The sequence below is a fragment of the Nelusetta ayraudi genome, unplaced genomic scaffold (assembly GCF_046127955.1).
Source record: "Nelusetta ayraudi isolate G7.1 ecotype Tasmania unplaced genomic scaffold, CSIRO-AGI_Nayr_v1 ptg000132l, whole genome shotgun sequence".
Classification (NCBI taxonomy): domain Eukaryota; kingdom Metazoa; phylum Chordata; class Actinopteri; order Tetraodontiformes; family Monacanthidae; genus Nelusetta; species Nelusetta ayraudi.
The window spans coordinates 446,787-469,400 of record NW_027466182.1 but is presented as its reverse complement, the minus strand read 5'-3'; the positions used below and the strand labels follow the sequence as shown (position 1 = coordinate 469,400).

The window sequence follows — 22,614 nt, the reverse complement described above, 5'->3', positions numbered from 1 at the left end:
CCCACAGGAGACCCACAGCAGACAATGACACATCCGTCAGGGTTTCACCTCAGCAGCCCGTATTGATAAACTATTACTCCCAAGCCGACCAGATCTCTCTCTCTCTCGCACAATAACATCACCACATGCTGCACACCAACAAAAGCATCTCTGTTTTGTTTTTCTCCCCCCCGCACTAAGCCACCAAACTGACTCCTTACAGACTTATTATGTTGGGGGGTGAAAAGATGGAGGAGGGGAGCTGAGGAGAGAAAGAGCCTCTCTATCTGCTCTTGCACTGATTATACAATTACGCAGAAAGCATGTGACGTGGCAGCGTTTGTGAATTTCTGCGGTTACAAAAGGAGTCGGCAGCTGCTCCATTAGCGCAAACACAATTTTATTTATTAAATAAGAAAAGCGAAAAGACATGGACGGACAGACAAGTGGCCCAAAATAAAAGGAGGAAAACATCATGTGCTTTTTAATTGAAGTGAACAATCCTTTAAAAACGGCTGCCTTTGGAATGAGAAAGAAACAAATCCCTTGGAGAAGTCGTGCTGGTCCGAAAAGAGCTGAGCTGAGTGGCAAGATGGTTTCTGTCGTGTCAAGACGAAATTACTTTTCATTTTAGGTGTGTTGTACTTGCAACATATGGAGAACTAAGCCAACTGAAGAGGATGGACTGTTACAAACAAACAAGCAAGTCATTCATATTGAGTACTTAAGGAAAGTGGAGGAAAGATATATATTTTTAAACTTTTAGGCAAATTATCTGGCCAACAATCCTTATGAAATGCTTTTAAGAAAAAAATATAAACTATGACTTTTTACTAGAAACACATTAACGATTTTGATTGTTGATCAGCTTAATCACCCAGAAAATGTACAACATTCTTGTCCATGTGACCACTGTTCTGTCAATCGGCACTCTGTGCACAAACAGAATGAAAGTGGTTGAAATGTATAAAAAAAAAGAAAAGGAAAAAGGCAAAGCACATCACTGCGCTGGTGGAAAGAATACAAAGGTGAGGGGCTTGCTTTGCCCTCGTAGTACCTTTGGTGCCAGTGCACTTGGGACAGGACTTTAGATTTGGTTACTCATGACCTGTCACACACTACAACATGAGCAGGAGGTGATAAAGATGAAAGCGGTGATGTGGATCGATTCCCCCCCTCAAAGGGAGAAGGAAAGCTGGTGAGCTCGAATGATCCTGGAGTGTCATTGTTGCTGTTGAGGTTGGGATTAAAGACGTTCTGTTACGGTCTTGAAAGTCAAAGTCAAATAAACGCCACTGGAAAGTCGAAGGCGAGGCAGCGGCTTCATGGAACTTGTCTCGCTGAGTCACCAACAAAAGACCGTTATGAAAGCGTTGCACCATCTGAGCCGGATGGTTTGTCTTCATTTATCAGAGCAGAGAAAGGAACTGTGCCATTTATCTTTCCTACAAAAGGGAGAAAAAACACACACACTGACACGTTGATCTACAGTGATGTCCAGCTACATTCAAAAGTTGCACACAACCTCCTTGGACAGAATCACACAATCTTTATCAAGTTCCCAAATCTCCCTCAAAACTTCCAACACATTTTTTCTTGAAAAAATGTGGACATTTTTTTCAAGAAGAGCTCTCTCTTTTTTTCCTGAATTATCTGAACTTCAGTCAACAGAATTTCCTTTCCCTTTGAGGCTACGGCATATAGCAGATACAGTGTCCGCTGACTGAGGGCGAGGAAAAACGCAGCGTCATCTATGTCTCTTATGTCAGTGCGGAGAAACATTAGCAACACACAGCCAAAGGTTGAACTCGCTGGTGCATGTACAGTTCGAGATCAGCACAGCAATCAGGAAGAGAGATACTGCAAATAAAAAAATAAAAAAGGAAATCCTCAGAGAACAGTCATCCAGTGTCGCTACAAATGTCGTGCCAAAATCTGAAGAGTGCCTGTGAATAATATTGGTCGCTATTCAGTGAAATTCCATGACCTTTGTTCCCTTTTATGCGTGGCACCGCATGCAGAACAAACAAAAGGGAAAAGAACAACTTGCATGTGATATATTGTGTGGCTGTTTAAAGCATTAGTGCAAGGGATCCCTCCAGGTTGAGTATTGCGATAGCTTTGCATGTTTCCATTGTAAATTCAACAGTTGTAAATCCCAGAGATCAACATCCGGCGAATGTGCGTTGGATGGTGCAGCGTGTTATATGTGAGAATCAAATCACAGAGGCCAAAGTCAAATTTGAAGTCCATCAACACATATTTAAAGAAAAAACAAAAAAACAAAAAAAAAACAATTAACTCATCACTGAGTAAGTCATTCCTGGCTAAAACATCAGATATTATTATCCAGCAGCTGTGGATGAGCTCATATTCTGATTTTTACAATTTAACAAATAGTTTAAGAAATGGTTTATGGTCAGCAGAAGCCCACCTTTAAAAAATACGTAAAAAAAAATACATAAAACAGCCAAACAGGGAATGCTGGGTTAGTTGTAGCAGTCTAGAGTATTTGAAGCATTAGAATTAAGACCTTTTACTTCTTGCTAACTTTGGCTCTATAGAATCAAAGGTTACGGAGGTAATTTGTTACTGGTCAAGATGTCAAGACAAGATGGCAAACTCTTTGAAAACACTGATTTGATTAGGTCCTCATCTAAAAATCATATCATGAGTAATTCCAAACAGAAAAATGTAATAGGTGCTCTTTTTTTTTGTTTTTTTTGTTTTTTCTCAGTGTGCAATCGTGACCTGTCAAACTTATCGGGTCCACCTTTTTCCAAGAAAGGTACAAGGCAAATGGATTGTCAAGGGTCTACCCCCTTTAAGTTCCAGGGAGGGTGAAGTGTGAACCCAGCTTTTTTTGGAGTCTCCTTGTGACTTTTTCCAAACTGAACAAACCCTCCTTCTTTTCCGACTCTTTTTCACAAGCCAGGGAGACACTTTCAGAGTAAGAGCTTTTGAGATTTGAGAGGAATTTATAGGCTGTTAGCCCCGCGGCTCAACATTTTTCTTGGCCTGGGTAAACCTTTGGCTCTGCACGAACAGCCCCGAACAGATGTACACCCGAGTCCACGAGTTAGTAGAAAAGGAGCTATTTCTTGTGGCCGGTTCCTCTGCCTGTGCCGCTAGGTTTGTTTCCAGAACGCCGCACAGGCACCTTGGACACAGGGATTCTGGTGCGCGCTGGTGGCGGCGCACAAGTCTTTGGCGGGGACGATTCGGCCTCCAGGACAGAGGACAGGGTGGTCTGACTCGCAGAGTGTGGCGGGGACATCTGCCTGCTGCTGACCGGGATCTTGGATTCCCGTGGAAGACTGGAGCTGCCTTTCACCGGTCGGAAAGAGGAAGAGGACGACGGGGAGAGAGGGGTGGTTTGGGCGGTGGTGGGGCTCAGGCGGGGAGAAGCGTCTCCGCCCGCACGCTCGGCCTCCTCCCCGTCGTCCTCGGGGTCGTTGTACAGATCGTACAGGTGGTCCCCGGAGCAGCTGTCGCGCAGCAGGGCCATCCTCCGGTGTTGCGCCAGTCCGCTCTCGTCGGGCGTGGCGGTGGGTGTGGCCGAGGGCGTGTCCCAGTAGCCCTCGTCGCTGAGGGGCTCCTTGTCACCGGGCGACGCCGGGTGACGCCCATGCGTGGCCTGGGGTAGCGGCGGCTTGCCCGTTCTGCTCCCCGTTCCGCAACCGACCACCGGGATCTTGCTGAGTCCGAGGGGCTTCGCCGCCTGGGTCGCCTTTCGCTCGGCGCTCCTGGGGGCTGTGGACGGGTGGCCGGCGTGGAATCCCGGCGCAGCTCGGGGCGGGTAGGTGGAAGTCGGGGCGGAGCAGCAGGCGACGGGCTGGCGCGAGCGGGGCAACGCTGGCGAGTCATCGCCCTTTGAGGGCAGCATGTGCCACAGGCCCTGCATGTCGGCGTCGTCCACCCCTTCTGGGCTCGCCATCTCCTCCCCTCCGCCCATGTACGCCACCACGCCGCTGCCGGCCGTCTGCTGCTGCTGCTGCTGTGGCGGCAGCGGAGTCGGCGATGTTAGCGGCGTCCGAGCCCGGGCCGGTATTGAACAGGGTGCTGGGTTCGTCAGCTGCGGGACCACGGGGAGAGGGGCCTTGGACGGCGAGCACCGGAAGCCGACCGCCCTGCCGGGCGTCACGCCGTTGCTCCCCCCTCCGCCGCCACTGCTGCTGCTGCTGGTGCCGCTGCCCCCGCCGCCCCCACCGTTGCCCGCCGGACCCTCCTCGTCAGCGTCGGCGATGATGTCACCGCAGCCCGTCAGCGAGTCGAAGCTCTTGAGCGACGTGACGTCGGCGAACAGCAGTAGCGAGCAGAGGCGCTGCTCGGCCGAGGGCTCCGAGGGCGGGTCGCCCACACTGCAGCGGTCCAGCGGGGGCGTGGCCAGCGAGGGCGTCAGGCTGCAGACGGAGGCCTTGGCCTCCCGGGCTGGCAGGCGCAGCGGCGAGTCGGTGGGCGTGCACGGGAAAGAGGGCTCGTTGGGGTTGGAGGGTGGCGTCGCGGCCGCGCTGGTGGACGGAGTGGGGTCCAGGTGGGGCTCGGCCTCGTCCCCCTGGTGGCGATGCAGCGGCGGCTCCAGGGTAAGCGTGACATCCTTGACCCTTTCCAGGTCGGCGTTGGCAGTGGCGGCGGCGGCGGCCTCCGAGACCTTGCCCCTCCTGCCTTCCGCCTCGTCCCCGCCGTTGGTCTTGTCCCTGCGCCTCCAGCGCATGCTGCTGAAGAAGCCCTTGAGGCCCCTGCCCCTCCGGACCAGCCCCGCCGACCCGTTCTCTCCGGACCGGAAGCTCCCTCGCCGGAGCAGCGAGAAGAAGCTCAGCGACTTGCTCAGCGACCTCATGGGCCCCGCCTCCAAGCTGACAGGCCCCTCCCCTCTGGGTCCGTCGCCGTCGCCCCCGGAGCCCGTCAGCCCATCGTGGGTCCTGCTCCGAACGATTTCCGCCGACGCCGCCGACGAGGTGCCGTTCCCATTCAGGGAATTCCCGTTGTCGGAACTGCCATTGTTCCCGCCGCCTTTGTTGCTGCGGAAGGAGAAGAAGCTGGCCATCCCAGAGCCGGCGCGCCGCTTCCCAAAGAGTTTGAAGGCAGCTTTGTTGATCTTCCCTGCAGGCTGGGAGTCACACTGCGGGGCCACGGGAGGCTCCACGCACTCGGACTGCACCTCCATTCTCTCGCGCTCTACCGCTAGCTATCTAGCGTCTCTCACTAGCTGCCTCTATCTCTGCCCCCCCACCCCCTGTTCTCTCTACACCCTGCTGCCTGGTGCTCTTTCACTCCCACTCTGACTCGCTCTAATGCCCGCTCGCTGGTTTTCTCTCTCAGCCTCCCTCCCTCCCTCTCTCTCTTTCTCTCTATCACGCATGCTGCAAGCTGCTCCTTGCTGTATCCATGGCAACTGGGTGGGCTAAGCAGCTTTCGTCGACGCTGGTGGGGCGCCAGAGTCTGTCCTCCGCTCCCTCCCCCATCCTTCTCTTCCTCCACCTTCGCTGTCACCAGTGCAGCGTTTGCCCTTTTCTCCTGACTCTTCATCAATTTTCTCTGTGGCTGCACATGTTTGCGCTGCACATTTTTCAACCTACTCTGGGGCTGAATGGAGATAAACACCCAGTGATGAATTATAATGGATTAGCGGCTTGTTCCGAGAATGTTTATGTGAGCTTTCAAAGTGAATCATGGGACAAATTGGAGGGCTAATTATAAAGAGTGTCCAAATACCTGTCTGGATTGGAAAGGATTTTTTGTCGACATTTATTTTCTTCAACATGACTCTGTGTATTGAAAATTAAGGGGGGACAACCCAACAATTTAATACAACTCACGCTTTATATATATATATAACAATCTGGTTGATGCTTCCTTCACATACATCCATGTTCAATCCTCCCAGCTGAACAATATCCAAGTTTCACGCAAACATTTACTTTAGTGATAATTCTCCTAAGCTTTGAGTGTGGGTTTTAGTTAAAGTTAAATAAGCCTGTAAGAAGACAGAATGGAAGGACTTAAACACAATACATGCTTATCCAGCGCAGCTCTCAAGTGCCAGTTTTACAGTTTGGGCCAGACGTATGTGCCATATGGTCTCAAGCCCTCCACAACTCCTCCTCCCCTCTCCATACGGATGTGGCGGACCAGATCCGGTGACAACAATTGTAACTGTCATCTCATCCTCTCAGGCTTTGTGTGTGTGTGTGTGTGTGTGTGTGTGTGTGTGTGTGTGTTATTGTCTCACATGATCAACAGTAGTTAAGCTTGCTAAGTCTTTTCCTCAGCAACAAACTTCGGTGTTACCTCAGCTTGCCCCATTTTTTTTGGTAATTACAAGTAACAAGCACACTACGGCTACTACAACTAATTGTTGCCCCAACAACAATAATAATGACGAGAAGAAGAAGAAGAAGAAGAAGAAGAATTTTAACAAAACATGTTTAAAAAATGTATTTTACACTGTGATTATTGTTGTGATGATGTAATAATGGTAATTTTGAATTGTTTGGGGTTTTATTATTCATTCGGCTCCTGTCCACGAATGAATGAATGGATGAATGATTGAATGAATGAATGAATGATTGAATGAATGAATGGATGAATGATTGAATGAATGATTGATTCTCTATTTTGTCTCTATTTTGGTTGCATCCTTTCCAGAATAGGCCATCCCCACCTTCAGCGGATTCACGCGTGCCTTTTTTTTCTCCCCTGCTGCGTATAATCCACCATAGGTGCTCTTTTTGCTGCCTGTTTCACCCTCCCATCCCTCCCCACACCCACCCACCCACCCCCACCGAATCTCCCTAATACCCCGACCCACTTTCAAACCCCTCGCCTCCTTCCCCTCCTCCCCTGCCTTACTTATTCTCTCTTTCCTCCTACTCCTCCTCCTTCTCCTAAGTCGCTGCGGGGACAGGCTCTCCTTTTCCAGCCCACTGCTATCAAACAATGTCTGTATTCATCTGCCTAAGGCGACGCGCACACACACACCCACACACACACCCACACAAACCCATTTCGAGGGCTTCCCCAGAGTGAAGCGCTGAAGCCTATATTCCTTTGCGCCCTCCCTCCTTTATAAGAAAGATAATCTGTCTGCTCAGCTACAGGTCCGTCGCCCAGTCTGTCTGCTCGTCGGGCAAACTGTCAGCCGGTGCGACAGCCACATCCACACAATCTAAACACAACAGCCTCCCTCCCAAGCCAAGCCACACAGGTCAGGTGGCTACTGGATGGACCTCAGGCTGCCTTAGCAGCAGATGGCAGGTTGAGTGGGCTCAGTTACCGCGTAATGACACAAAGGATGGACGTCGCCCAGTTTCAACCCTTTTGTTGTTTGACTCTACTTTTGCACTGAAACTGTTTGCTGGAAAAAGTTCAATTCTTTGGTTTTCTGACACTATCCTCAGTTCATTCCTATTGAAATGCACCACATAGTGACTTCTGTATTGCCCAGGTTCAGATAAACACACATATAACAGTTTTTTGGAACTATAAAAGTGGCAAATATTTTTATTCAGTTCAGTTCAGTTTCATGTCCCAAAGGGCAAATTGGGTTTCAGCTCATAGGACCCCGCAAAGTAAAACATAAAAAAACATACAATGACACAATCACACGTCATCAATACATATCACATAGCTAGTGATATAAATATAAATAGCATGATCTATATAAAAAGAATACAATAAATATAAATAGCACTATACAGACTAAAACTCTTAATTAAAACGGTTAAGAGTGTAGTGCTCCATAAAGTGCAATATTTTTATTGCAACTTTGTAGGAAATGGGAATGGATCTTAGCAGGAAAATATAATACGACTTAAAACAAAGAGGACAGATAAAAAATAATACATCAATTCAACTTATTTTATTTTTCTATATATTTATATGTAAGGTAAGTATTGGTGGTCAAGTTCTTTAATGCAGTTTTGTGTTTACAAAAATGAGAGATGTGCTTTGTTCAGCCCAAAGAGGAGAATGATTGCAATTCTTTTAAAAATCCATTATCTCCGACAGAGAATAGAACAAGCACACACCCTATCTTTCCACACTGACACGCACCCTCTCCTCCTCCACTCCTCACACTAAAGTGGGTTTCCATTACAGCCCCCAGAGTGAAACTCGGTGCTAAATGGGACAAATGGAGGACATTTTCTGCCTTTGTCTCTCCTCTTCTTGTGTGTTTTGCAACAATATAGGCTGTCATAGCTTGTACACATGCAGAATTGCTCTACAGTCCACACCTGCAATCCAGGTGCATTTGAACCTTACGGAGGTAAAGGTTGACAGCTCTCAGAATGTCTGTGTCAGGCAAAAAGGGAGCCGTGAAAGGGTGTTTTTGCAACAGGACGCAGAATGTAGAGGGCTGTCGTCAACTTCTCGACCCATTTGGCATAACTTGAGTAGCCTTTACATCGGGACAATCCCTCCTAACAAGCCTGCTAGGGGCTCTTTGTTCACATCTCAAAGTTCACAGCCCCTCCCAGGCAAATCACTCTCACCATGCAAATCCCACCAACAGCTACAGGACGCAAATTAGCGTCGAGATTTGCAGCGGTGTCGCATGTGTGCTCACAATATTTCCTGCTTTGAATTTTTTAATGGCCTTATCTTTATTGTCCATCATTAATAAGGGCTCGCTGGACGGTTTCAGAGGCAGACAATCCTGATTTCCGCCTTCCCCTCGGGGAGACCACTTTACACCACTGGCTCCATGTCGCGGAGAAGCCGTCGCTACTATTGCGAGCTGCAGCCATGTTTTCCTGCTTGTGTCAAGGCCAAAATAGATTCCACTCGAGAAACGTGTCCCTGTGTGTGTAAATAAGCATGTAAATAAATAAGCCCAACTTTCACTGCGTCCTTCATTGTTTGGATTGGATAACTTATTGAGTCGTATTAAATGGATCCTAATGGTTGTTTGTTCATCCGTTACTAATTAACGTAAATGTAAATTGTAATGTAAATTAATTATTAAAACGTCACAAAAACACAACAATTTTTTTTTTAAATAAAAGAATTCAATGTACTCCATCCAAGTCAGTCAATATTGTATTGTCAAAAGACATGTCAGATATTAACAATAGTGCCAATACACTAAGTCAGCAAATACAGAAGATACTTCAAATAGACAAAACCAACAGGCCAAGCCCTTTTGAGCAGAGGTCTGCAGGGACAGAGTAACAGGTGCATTGTAGATCCTTGAAGCTGTCATTGGAAATCGGACTTTTGACCGCGGGTCACTCAAAGAATATTTTTTATGACTTTATTACACATTAAACGGGAAACAATCTCTATGACAGTCATCCGCCTTTGATATGCAGTATAATTAGTAGTAATTAGTATAATTGAGCTTGTTATTTAAACTGACAGACCTTTATCACAATGTGCCACGTGATAAAGAACATGAAATCTTACCACATTTTCTCCATCCGTCGTCCATACAAATCCTGGGAAGCTTACGGCAATCTTTCGATACACACGGTGAAAACTAAACAATGCGTGGCCAAATCATAACTGATGACGTGCGTCTGGAAAAGACATTAATCGGATAACGGAAATAAATATGGAAGCCTGTGTAAACAATGGCTGCATGTGTACAGAAGGCCGTGTGTACCGAAGCGAGTCCATTTTGAGTCTTTTGCTTTGCTCCGGCGTATTTATGTTGAACGCGAGCACAGCATCCCCCCCACTTGTCCCGCTGCTAGCAAACGCTAGCGTGCGGCACTCGTCTGAATGATTCAAAGCCCTGGGAGAGCTGGTCTGAGGAGGAGGACCTCTTAAATGTTTCATTGCGAGGTAACGTGCACAAGTAGGCTACAGGAAGAGGGCAACGACTCTCCCGACTTCTGAAAAAGCCGTGACCCAAAATCCTGTTTGAATTAGTGCTTCGCATTCATCGGGAGCGAGGCCCACGTTGTGTGATTTCGTGGTGGAAAACCGGCTGAGATGAATCTTTATTTGGTGGCCCTTTCTTCGTCTGACACGGCTTGCTAAATCAAATAACGAAAACAACAACTCAGCAGTAGTTGTAGGCACAATTCTCTCCATGAATTGTCCTTTTTTTTTCTCTCCGAGCGCTCAGTGGAGAGCTGTGCAGAAAGCTGACACGGGGGATTCACATCACAGTGTAACACCAGTCTGTCGTTCTTACCCTTCACTGTCGTCTCTTCTCATGGACGCTGATTTGTTTGAGGCAAATGCTTATTCTGTTCGACTCTGTATGTGTCAGAACAACGCTCCACTTATGCGTAACTGCTTTTCGCGAAGGTTGCTGAAAAGACTGGGCCTCTATCGGAAAACAACGGGAGGCTGCCGGAGCCTGATGCCGCGAGCTCCACACAGGCCGATTTTAAGGAAGCGCTCTGAACGACGGCTTGTGCGGGTGGCATTTTGCCTCTGTCTCCCTTTGTGCCATGCAAAGCGACAAACAGAGGAAACACACAAATCCCAATGGAGCGAGGGTAACGTAAATTACCCCCCCCAACGCCCCCCAAACTCGGGCACCCCCACCCCGATCCAAAGGTTTTACATCTTGTTTTTCCACAGAATATTGGACGCGTCTTCGCACGGCATCTCCAGAATCCCGAAAATCCCGGCAGAGCTCCGATATTAAGCTACAACATCTGTCGTGGAGCTTATTAATTTTTTTTTTATTTTGGGTTTTCACAAATGAAAACCATGCCACCGTGCTGGATGTGACTCCAAAAATTGAATATCCTCTGGCACAGACTGGGCAAGACAGCAAAGCCACCTGACCCAGAAAACAAACCCACTGAAAGGTCGGATTTTCTTGGACGCTCCGTCAAGGTTACTTTGAGAAAAATGAAATAGAGCAAAATTTTTCACCAGAACCTCCATCCCCCTCCGCAACATTACATTTCACAGTGCCTCATCACCAAAACCCAACGAGCGCATGCAGCCCCATCTGACCCTGACGTGTCTGCGACGCTAATCCGGCCGAGCTGTCAGGAACAGTAAGGCGGCGTCACGGCAGACGGATCGGGCCAATAGGATAAGGGATCAATGCGAGTTAGCAAAGCAGATAATCTGATCAATACGAGAGCGAGAAGAGGATCAATCAAATGATATAGGCGACGGTTGACAGCTGAACCACTTTGGAGGTAATACAGAGTCGGGATGAATCAGGTGAAACGAGGGAACAAAAGCCGGCGCGAATGAGCTCATCGTCTTTAAGGGTAGGAAAAAAAAATGTAATCGCGTTTTAATTGACTTATTTATTTATTTTAAATCATTCCAATGGAGGCTGGAACGGCTCAGGTCACGCATGACATTCAGATTAGGCTGGATTCCTGCCTCGGGATGAGATGAAATATTTCTGGTGCCAGTAAATGTGATTTCCTGTCGGGTTTTCATTTCGGGAGGAAAAAAAAAAATGGGACAATCCGAGAGGAGCGTAGGGGTCACTGGGTTTTTGGTACTTAAAAAAAAAAAAAAAATGAACTAGCAGGCAGACGCACTGTTTCAGATGAATTTATTCTCTCATTCTATTTATTAATTCTGTATAGTGCTTTTTTTTTTAACATTCATTATTAAAAAAAAAAAAAAAATTCCCTATAGGTGCAGTTTCGTACGGAGTCTCCATTAAGATTTAGACAATACAGACATACATCCTCATCCACCCCCCCGTCCACGCAGGACTGTTACATATTCAGCAACTGTATCACACGACTGAAGTGTAAGCTTGGCTTGCAACATACACACACTCATCGAGCGAGCGAGCGCTCGCTGGGCTCGCTCGCTCCGTATCCCACAATGCCCACAACGCAATGTTTGGTCTCAGCAGGTCATGCGCGCCACCCCGAACTCCAGGCTGACGACGGACGGCTCCTCCTTGGCCAGCTGCTCGTCGGTGTCGCCGCCGTTGAACTTCCCCTCCAGCTCTCCGTAGCTCTGCTTGCGGCTCTCGGTGCCGCTGCTGCCCTCTACGGTCCGCTCCGTGTCGCCGCACTCCGTGGCCTCTTCGCCCACCTCGTCCTGCGCGCCGTCGCCGCCGTCCTCGTCGTCGTCCCGCCGCCGCGCGTCTTTGCGGCCGATGGGCGCCCCCAGAATGAGGGAGTCGGGGCGCGGCGGGAGAGGGTTGGAGTTGGGCCGCTGGTCTCTGGTGGCGGGCGGAGGGTCGGCCGTCACCACGGGGGTCACGCCCAGCTGGTGGAGTCGCTGGGGGGGGGGGGGGGGAAACGGGGAGGAAAAAACACGTTTGCAATTCAAGTAGGTAGAGAAAACACGCTCTCAAATGAAAAAAAACTAAAGAGGCGCAACCCCCTAAGTACACATATTATTGGTACACCTAGTGCATTAATTTATTTATTAGTACACATATTAGCACTCCTAGTACACTAATGTATTTATTAGCACACCTAGTACACCAATTTATTTATTCGTACATATATTAGCACTCCGAGTACACTAATTTATTTATTACTAATTTATTCATTAGTACACCTACAAACGTATTCATTAGTACAACGCATACCCTAACATATTTATTACCAATTTGTTTATTAGTACAATCATTATTACTACTCGTATACTAATATATTTATTACAAATGTATTCATTATAACACCTAGTACACCAATTTTTTCCAATTTATTAGTACACCTGTGTTTAGCTAGGAGGGATTATATAATGATGTAACTTCCTGTATCATCAGACACGCCTGTCTGTGAGATTATTATTAAAATAAATGGACACGAGTGCGAGTGTTGCTGGCCGTTTTTCAATTTTTAGAAAAACTTTCGCAGACATGACAAATTATTCCGAGTGGAGTACAATTTTGCTGAGTTTGCTGCCGTTTAATGGCAAAACTTTTTAAAAATAAAACTGACTTTAGATGCAGAAAGAGAATCAGCCCACGATCACTCACATCCTCTAGGGCCTGCAACGTGCTCTGGGCCTTTTGGCTTTTCTCCCTTAGAGTCAGGATGGTGTTGACGACGGACTGACGCGGGTGCATGGACCGGTCAAACTGATGGTACATGTTCCTCCAGAACCTGCGAGGGCACAAAATAGCAAACGGCGCACCAAGCACGTTAGCGGTCATCACCTGGGTGAGGTCTTGCGCAACCATCAAAAGCATCACACTGACTTGAAGTTGTAGGGCAGTGTGGAAGGCACCAGCACGGGGTTCTCCTCGGAGTAGGACGGGCTGTAGAACGGATTCAAGTAGTTCTGCTTCTCGCCCATTAGAAAAGCCCAAAGGGAGTGGGTCCTCTCTCTGAGTCTGGAACGCACAGAACAGTTGGTTAACATGTTTATTGTGAAATTTATTTGAACCGGGAAATGTAGTTGTTAAATAGCAGTTTCACCAACGACGGAAAGTAATACCAGTTTTCCCACTTCATGCTCATGTTCAGGATGCCTGCCTGCACAACTCATTCGCACATGTGCGAGTGGATACGAATTTCTCTTCTCTTCAGGATGATTTTTTATTCGCAAATGCGACGAAAACTGTCGCACTGTACAGAAAAATTGCACAGCTCGTTGAACTGTGTCTAAAATTCAATTTTATCCAACCTTGTTAAGTCATTTTTGATAATTATTGAGAACTCATGAGCTTGATAAGTGTCTTCACATAGAAGAGTATCATTAATAATACTATATAACCCAGAGAGTTCAGGAGAATCAAACTGCAGTAAACTGGTAGCCCTTCATACGGCTCAGGACCCATGAAGTAGCTCTCAGTGACAAAAAGGTTGGTGACTCCTGACGTAAATAGTCTTTATATACACCTAATACGCAAAGGTAATAGATAAAGGTTAACAGCTCCTCAGATTAGATAAAGGTGTTGAGTTCCAGTAAAGCTTGCATTAAAAGTATGGCAACGGAGCAGAGGCGACGGCACTCCTTAGCATTTAAATAAAAGCTTATGGGTATGGCTGCATAAACGGGCACACAGTTTGTAAAAAAATGGTTGGAAATAATGGCTTCGCTTCATTAAAGCCACAAGGCACCCTTTCGCCGTGTACGCAGGTGTTTTTGTTTCTCATAACGAGACCTTTGAATTTTGATCAATCCTTACGTTGTGCGACCTTTTGAACTAATTGTCCTATTATCGTTTGGAGGGCAAGGACAAGGGAACTTTTCGCGGCCGAGACTCACTGCAGCTCCTCCCGCTGCCTCTGGTTGTTGCCCAGGAAGTTCCCGTACTGGCAGGAGTGCACGTGCTCGTGGATCTGCAGCAAGAACCACTCGCTGAACTCAAACGCCTGACGGGGGAGAGAGCGCGGTCAGGATGGGGGAAGGGGTGGCAATGGAGTTTTTATGGCGCGTCAGTGACGCCGATGGTGACGCAAGGCCGTGGCACTCCTGTCTTACCTGCGGGAATTGTTCCGTCAGCTGCCACACACATTCCAGGAACTGGGAGAAAATGGGCGACACCTCCTTCGGGTCTCCATCCAACTGATCGCACCTGGATTCAGATAACAGCTGTGTTGCAACTGCGCAAACCAGAAAGCAACAGCCATAAAAAAAAAAAAAAACGCTCCGTCTTTGGCCACGTCCACCCCTCACCTGTCCGCAAACTTGTGGCCGAAAGAGATCCAGTCCTTCTCTATCAGCACCTGGAGGCAAGAAAAGAAGGATCGCAAACGTTTGGCAGGACTTCTCATTTATGTTTTTCCTGACTGGTGCTGAACTGCGAAGGCTGATACCATGAAGCCTTTGATGGTGCGGTAGTACGGGTCCATGAGCAGCGCCCCGAGCGCGCACACCTGGGCGGTTCTGTCCCACCCGTCCGAGCAGTGAACCAACACGCTGGCACCTTCCACAGTCACGGCCTGGGGGGGAAAAAATGTAGAAATGGGAGGACTGAGAGAGACGTTTTAAGCAACAAGCGACCGCAGTCAATATATCATAAAAGTGATGCATTGATCCCTCGGTTGTTGCTTTGGATCTTTTGCCAGATAGGAATAATATTTGGTGGAAGATAACGGGCACAGGTATTAAGTGATTGCAGCTGCATAGATGACTGATGTTGGTTGACTGAATGAATGAATGAATGAATGAATGAATGAATTTTATTTTTTGAACCAGTATACAAAGAAATCAGTTCATTTTAGATACATTTTATTTTATCTTACTTAATTTCTTATGTTATTTTTATCTCTACTTTTATTTTATAGCTTTATCTCTCTTCATACTATAGTTACGCTCTTTGCACGCCTTTTAATTTATTACACTACTTCCCTTGTAAAGCTGCTAGAAACGAAAGATTTCTCCTATGTGTCTTTGACCCCAAACCTTTGAAAGGTAGTATAGATAATACTACCTTTCAAAGGTTTGGGGTCAAAGACTCATTTCCGCATTGAACGAAGAAGAGAAACTGATAAACGCAGCGTAGTGTATCCTGTTTGGAAAAGTTATTTCTGGGGTTGATTACATAACCGACTGTTTTAAGTGCTCTGACAGTGAAATTCCTGGAACCAGAAGGAAGGTAGGGGAAAAACAAAGGACTTCACTTACCTTGGTGAGAAAGTTGGCTGCGTCTACAACAGATTTGATATGTCGCAGCCAACCGCTGCTCTCCAAGCCAACCAGGTAGTCGCTCATGGACAGGGACTTGGCACCGATCACTGAGGGGAAACGGTACAAAGACATTTTTAGTTATTTTTTTGCTATTTTAGGACGGAACAGTTTTTTTTTTTTTCGTGCGGCGCGTGCCAGCGTGCGAGGGGCCGACGGTCTCGTCCACCTTCCTGCAGCTTCTGGAGGCTGGTCCTCATGACGTGTATGTTCTCGATGCCCACGAACTGGAAGCGGATGTTGGAGTAGTTGTCCTCGTTTTCGTAGCCTTTGCCCGCCGCTCGGTTCGCCAGCGCGTTCAACTGCATCGCGACGAGGGGGGAAAAAAAACAAGGGGTAACTTTTACTGATGTGTATTTTTGGGGGGGGGCGGCGGGGGGAGGAAGTTCAATGGTAAATGAATGTGCTGCACGCTGTGGCTCACCTTCGGCCTGGTGTCCATGACGTAGACGAACCGGCTGTTGTGATTGGCCTTCATGATGGCCTGCAGCATGCTCTCGTCCTCCAGGCATCGCGCGCTGAACCCGGACAGAGGCTGACTGCACCGGCACACGGCCGCCTTGAAGAACAGAGGCAGAAGGGATATTCCATGGTTTAAGATAAGATAAGATAAGATGAGAATAATATACTCCTTTATTATAATATAAAATAAGAATAAAACAAGATTACCAAAAAAAAAAATAGAAATAGATGAAAAATAAAAAGTGCACACACAAGAGAAACACGCAATGTACACAAAACAGCAGGATACCAATGTGGTCAATGCACCATGTTCCTATACTGCACATGTTGATGGGAATGGGTTAGAAAATTGCACATTGCAAATACTGATTGCACAGTTTCAGGTATATTGCACCATGGTGCTACCACTACCTCCCCCATTTCGAGGTGGGCTTTCTCTCTATTGAAGCCACAGATGTCTGCCATCTCCTGGTGTAAAGTGGTAACTACTTTCAGCACCATATTTACAGCTATTAACTGTTTAATTCAGCAATGGCGCTTGTCGCAGTTTTGCGACCATGGCGCTTAAACGATTAAGAAGTGATACGTGAAAGAGTGTTACAATTCAGGATAAAGGCTGGTGTTGATTTGGCCTGTTTGGCTTGCTCAATGTTTTTTTTTCCTTCGTGCGAAACTTGAGTCATTGGCTGATGATTAACAAATGTTAATGTGTCATTTAAAAATATCTACAATGATTTACAGAGCCATTTCTTGCGATAGGGCCTATAGCAAGAAACCAACACTTAAAATTTAAAGGGCACCTTTGATGTTTTTCCACTCTAAATACTGTTACAATGTTGAACCCTATCGTCAAACGATCCGAAACAATCAAATAATGCGGTTCATGCGTTTGGACGTGAGCCCTGCAAGTTGTTGGGCATGGTTCTAAACGCTCAGGAAATACGAGGAAACGAGCAGCGAGACATTCAGATCTGCAAAGCTTTTAGTGTGTTGCTGCTCTGAAGGGGCCAGAAATCAAATACAAAGGCCCAAGAATTGGTATAATAGGTCACCTTTAAGTGTCGGTTTGTTTTTATTGTTGCACTTGTTGGTTTGTTGGATTTTCTTATTTAAAGTAAACAATTTTTATCAATACTCAATCTGTTCTATTTACTGTTTAATCTGTTCTATTGCTTATAGTTTTGTATGTATTGTTTTTTAGTATTTTAATTGCCCAGTAAAGTCTTTAAAGTTTTCTGAAAAGCACTACACAAATAAAATGTATTATGTTATTATTATTATTATTATTATTATTATTACTACATTAGTTGTAGCCGTCAGACTACGAGCTAAAGTCAGTCCGGCAGGCAGGATGAGCCGTCCTTCAGAAAGCAGGACACATCTGCGTTCACTCTGCAATAACATTCTTCTCTCCCTCTGGGAGTTTTGCAGTCCCAAGCTAATCCCTGTTTTCTGGTGTCCCACTTGATCTCACATCTGTCTTATACCAGCTGTGATGCCTTTCCCCTCCCTCGCGACAAGAGTTTGAGTGGAATAGCAGTGTAGAAGCTCAGAATTAGATTTAAAAGAAACGGAAAGGCACCTTCTTTTCTTGATAGAAGTACGTGAGGACGGGAAATCGTCCTTTGCTCCTGAACTTGGAGCTTCCGACGATGATGGGCTTGCTGGCCGTGATGGGAACGTACAGGTCTCGGGGGTAGGTCTCACACACCTGAATAAACGGCAAACACAAATTACACACGACACACACAATGAAAACCACAGAGCTCAAACAGACAGAGCAGCAGCAGCTGCTGGCATTGGGCCTCTCCTCCCACTGTGTGTTGAAATTCTACGCTGATTATGGGGGCGAGGCGCCCTCTTCTGGACAAACACGTGCAACGCCTTTTCAGGACAATGCCACGCCCTGAAACATAAAAGGCTTAGTGCAGCCAAAGGATCTTACAGCACGTGAGGTCAGGCGCGCTTTTACAATTTACTGGCACACGCAAAGGACGTAAAACAATAAAATGCACAGAATATTAGAGGATCCATTTCAAACACACCAACTGGCGGATGAGGAGTTACGCCATCGAAATGCAATTATTCTCATTCCGGTGTCTAGGGAATCTTCTATAGGCAATAAATTCATTTAACTCCATATACTTTCCCCTCAACAAAACATCTGTTTGTGTGTCGTTCTAACAAGCAAATCATAGATAAGATAATGAATCATGGATAAACAAATGAAAAGTATCCTTTGGAATACTACTGGCCTTGTTACCTTGTGATATGAAACATCCTTATTATTCATTTGTCACCATTATTTAGTCACCTGTTTCTCCCCCCACGCAGCAGATGCCGTTTATGGCGAAAGTTTAACGGCGGCCTTTGTTTGAATATACAGGATCATTTTATTACTCGTGATCCCAGAGACGATCCCTGCTGATGACGAGTTCTATTTTGGATTTAACCGTGAACCGTAAAGGAAAAAAAAAAGAAAATAGTTCAAAAACATTTTATAAACTACGCTTGCCGTGCTGCTGCGACTACCTTGGTGAATGATTTTTTTATTTATTTGTTTATTTTTATTTATTTATTTTATTTTATTTTCTCTATGACTTCCCTTTTTTTTTTTTTCCAACTGTGATATGGATCTCTTGGGTCTGAAATAAAGAAATATATACCTTGTATTCTCTGTTGACGTCGGTGAGCTGCCATTGGTCGCACGGGACGCCCATCCGCTCGTATTCAGCTGCCAGGTCGATGAGCTGCCACCCTTCCTCCCTCTGCTGGTCGTTCTGTTTGGGGTTGTAGGAGAAGGCGTAGAGCTCCTCGTACGATACTGAAGAAGAGGAGGGTAAAACAAACAAAAAAAAAAATCATATAGCAAAGTCTGGGTGACGTGAGCGCGAGACAATGTCGACGTTTCTGTTTTAACCTCACCGGGCCGAAGGAGGCGCAGTAGCGAGCTGTAAACGTCGTGGCAGTCCCTCTCCCTCTGGATCACAAAGTGAACCACCCTGAAGTTGCGACACTGGATGACCAGAGGGCAGCCGCTGGTGGTGAGGGACTGCTTCTCCACCGACGCTATGTGGTGGTGCAAAATCTGTGCATGACAGAGCGGGAAAGGACGATCAGGGAGAGGGGAGAGAAACAGAAGGACGGCGCTCAGGGAGCGGCTTCAGCTCGTGCATATTTACTTTGGCTTCATTCAGTCTAGAGAAAACACCAAACAAGCGTGACTGCTGTTCCGACAGTTCAAAGATGTAATCGTGTGCTGGCAACGTTTATTTAAGCATCCTGAAAGCGCCACTTCACACGGTATGCGCAGTGTAATGTTCTTAAAGGCTTTGCAGGTCTGGCTAGTTACTGGCAAGTCAAGACCAGGGAAAGTAGTAAACACTACATTCAGTTCATTCACCTTGTGCACCCACGTCTCACTGATGAAAACAACAGGAAATCGCGTGTCGTGAAGATTGAAACCTTCGGCCCCTCAGAAACGCTCGCAGGTCACTCCACGTGTCATCGACTTGTTAACACAAAACTTAGAGGGCAACTGGGACAAACGCAGCACATCTCCATATTCAACGAGGGGGCAAAACTCTGTGGGGACTCGAACCGAAGGAAGCCATAAAGATGCGCATTCATCAGCATGGGTAATGACGCGCGCGCGCACACACACACACACACACACACACACACACACACACACACACACACACACACACACACACACACACACACACACACACACACACACACACACGACAAGCTGCCGTCGCCATCTGCTTTGTTTGACGGCAACTCATCGTCCACTTGGATAATTACTGACCTCCAGACTGACAGACTCACGGACGGACTGTAAAGAGTCTGCGCGTAGCAGCTACAGGGGAGCAAACACGCAGTCGTAAGTAAGAGTGTCGCTACCTATGTCGTTGGAACAGAAGGCAAAAAAAAACAAAAAACAAAAACAACAACAAGAGGGAGGAAAAGATCCCTTCTAATCAGGAAGTGGGGTGGAGAGGACACGGTCGAGCTGGAGCAAGTATAATAAACGTATAATAAACCACCGTGCTGACATTCCTTAAAACTGAGACCCACCAGCAATGAATCAATAATCGATTAATTGTTAACATCCCTGAGATAAACATATGTATATATAAATACACATACATACATATATATACATATATACACATATATATAGTTGTGTATGTGCGTGCGTGTGTGTGTGTGTGTGCGTGTGTGTGTGTACATATGCATATATATATGCACATATATTTTTATTTATTTATGTATTTTGGATTTACTGCGTTGATCACACGTTAGACATGTTGACAGTCAGACAAAATGAGCTTTCTGGCTCTCTACTGGCTTATCAACTTCCTGTAACTCAAACAAGCTTACGCATCGTTTCCTCTGACAACACAGACACAATCCATCACATTGCAACGCTTCTCTCGGTGGCCTTCCTACTTCCTACGCCCACGGCTTTCGCAGTCAATTACGGCTTGTGCAATGTGCGCAGAGGCCTGCAAAGTCTGGGGTGGGGGGGGGTGAGAAACAAGGTTCAAAACCTGATCGTGCATGTTTTCTGTGTGGAATTGAACACTTGCAAAAACAGCAATTAGAAATTAGAAAATAAACATCAACAGAGAAAACGGTGCATTTCTGATTACAGAATCAGGTCACGTGTGACCCTGGCAGGACTCGGTGGTCCGCAATCTGCTCACCCAGATCTCCTGGCCGGCCGAGGCCGAGTTGTTGGAGTTGCTCTCCACGAAGATGAGATGCGTGGCCGTGAGGTACAGCGTACCGTTCGTGGGTTTGTTGCTGAAGCGATCCACCAGTCGCACCTGCTCCACCTGCACCGCACACGGGGGGGAAAAAACCCAGCGTCAATCTGCTGATGCCGCGGATGGGTCACGGTTGCTCATTTACACGGGTCATGCGTCTTCTTTTTTTTCTTTTCTTCGCACACAACAGCATGGTTGTGGTACGCCGGCGGCTATCACGTTTAAAAGTTGAAACCTGTGGACCAAGGACCTCGCAGTGAATGAAGACGTTCATAATGCCGTCGAAGAAGACGACTCGGGAGGAAACAGTGGCTGCATTTCTGATCACGGAGAGTTCTCAACGCTGCAAATGTGGCTCATCCTGTGCCAGAAAAGGCTTTCGAGACGTCTGAAAAATGTCCAAATTCATGACGCCACGATGATAGTGGCAGCGCTCCTGCTGACTCAGTTATCCTCTGCCCGGTTTCCTCTTTCCTGTTTGTCACACATTTCATGAAACGGCTGTCTCCCAGCGAGCAGCTGGACACAAAACAGAGCATGTTCGCGGCCTGATGTGAGCGTTAGGCTCGTACGAAAGTCTGCTCGTGTTCATGTTTATCGTTATAAGCAAACAAAATAAAACCAGTGCCCTCTTTAAAGCACCAGCGATACTCGTCAGTTCTTCAATGTTCATGTTGCAGGCCAACAACGCCCGCTTATCTGATGGCCGATGGGGGGGCATATAATTGCAGGAGCCTGAGACAAAAGGCCACACCCACCTGATGCTTATGACTTCGTTCAGGGGTAACATTTGAGTATCATGGAGGTTAGTAATCACAGATATGATAGAGTCATAAAGTGTAGGCCATTATGTCCTGGACCTTTAAGAAGAAACAGTGTTTTATTTTATTTTTTTTGCCAAAAAAAAGCCATAAAAATTGCTTTACAGCATTATTTTTTAACCATTAGAAGCAACTAAACGTTAAAGACAATGCCTTTATTTTCCCCCAGTTTGCAGGAATGTGGAGTATAATTTAAAAAAAAAAACAAAAAAAAACAGAAGAACTTCAACGTCTATTTGTAATATTTACTTTTTCTAAAAGTTTGTGATTTTGGCGTTCAGTTGAAGATGTGGTTTAACTAGTGTGTGGAATTCCGCAGCGTTTGCCAAGGGGGATAAAGGTGGCCTAATTCAACACAATGAAGTTTTATTTTCCTTTTAACACTCTAAGAACTGCAACCGGCACTCGTAAATCTGGGTGTGATCGTCTACTCCTGTACGGCCCGTGACCGTGTCATTGAACTCAACTGTATTGCTTTTGTCTTATTTGGAATGGTGATGCATGCACAACCGGATGAGCCATAAAGAGCAAATATTCCATAGAAAATAATGAATCGCAAAGGTAAAGGTGGGAACAACAAGAGAGTCGCTGTGCAGGGTAAACACTGATAAGCGTCACGTCACACAGCAGCTACTGGCGGCACCTGCCAGTAACTGCGGCGTTACAGAAAATCGCGGGCATCGGATGTAAACAGTAAACACCGGCAAACCCCCCTCCGCCATATTCAGTAATGAGACGAATTAAGACGAGCCGAGTTGACAGGCAGCCCACCGCGTCAACTTGCAATTAGCTTAAAACGTTAGCTTGACGCTACCTTCGGCGTTCGGATGTGCTCCATGTCTCCGGGAGGGAACAGCTGTCAGCGGCTGCAAAAAGCTTCACGAGGCCACTCGCTGGCAAAAGTGTACCATTGATGATTTGCAAACTCGACCAGGCCCGCACGAACTACATTGGCGTTGTCGGAGACCTAAGAGATGTGTTTATCATCTGGTTGTTTTTTTTTTTTTGTTTTTTTACTCCTTCATCCGCGTAAAGGT

At 46.6% G+C, this 22,614-nt stretch overlaps 2 protein-coding genes across 2 annotated transcripts; both read right to left on the bottom strand.

Moving 5' to 3' along the window:
- Positions 1-730: 730 nt before the first annotated feature.
- On the bottom strand, positions 731-5,269 carry amer2 (APC membrane recruitment protein 2). Its single transcript, XM_076051106.1, has one exon. It carries the CDS (start codon positions 5,144-5,146, stop codon positions 3,074-3,076), a length of 2,073 nt encoding a protein of 690 aa, XP_075907221.1. The 5' UTR covers positions 5,147-5,269; the 3' UTR covers positions 731-3,073.
- Positions 5,270-11,447: 6,178 nt separating this feature from the next.
- mtmr6 (myotubularin related protein 6) lies at positions 11,448-22,593 on the bottom strand. Its single transcript, XM_076051184.1, has 15 exons — positions 22,392-22,593; positions 20,694-20,825; positions 18,904-19,066; positions 18,645-18,802; positions 17,561-17,689; positions 15,941-16,075; positions 15,686-15,818; positions 15,457-15,566; positions 14,646-14,771; positions 14,506-14,555; positions 14,311-14,404; positions 14,095-14,201; positions 13,082-13,216; positions 12,860-12,986; positions 11,448-12,150 (listed from the first exon to the last, which is right to left on the bottom strand). The coding sequence occupies exons 1-15, from the start codon at positions 22,413-22,415 to the stop codon at positions 11,770-11,772; spliced, it is 2,004 nt and encodes a 667-aa protein (XP_075907299.1). The 5' UTR covers positions 22,416-22,593; the 3' UTR covers positions 11,448-11,769.
- Positions 22,594-22,614: the final 21 nt, after the last annotated feature.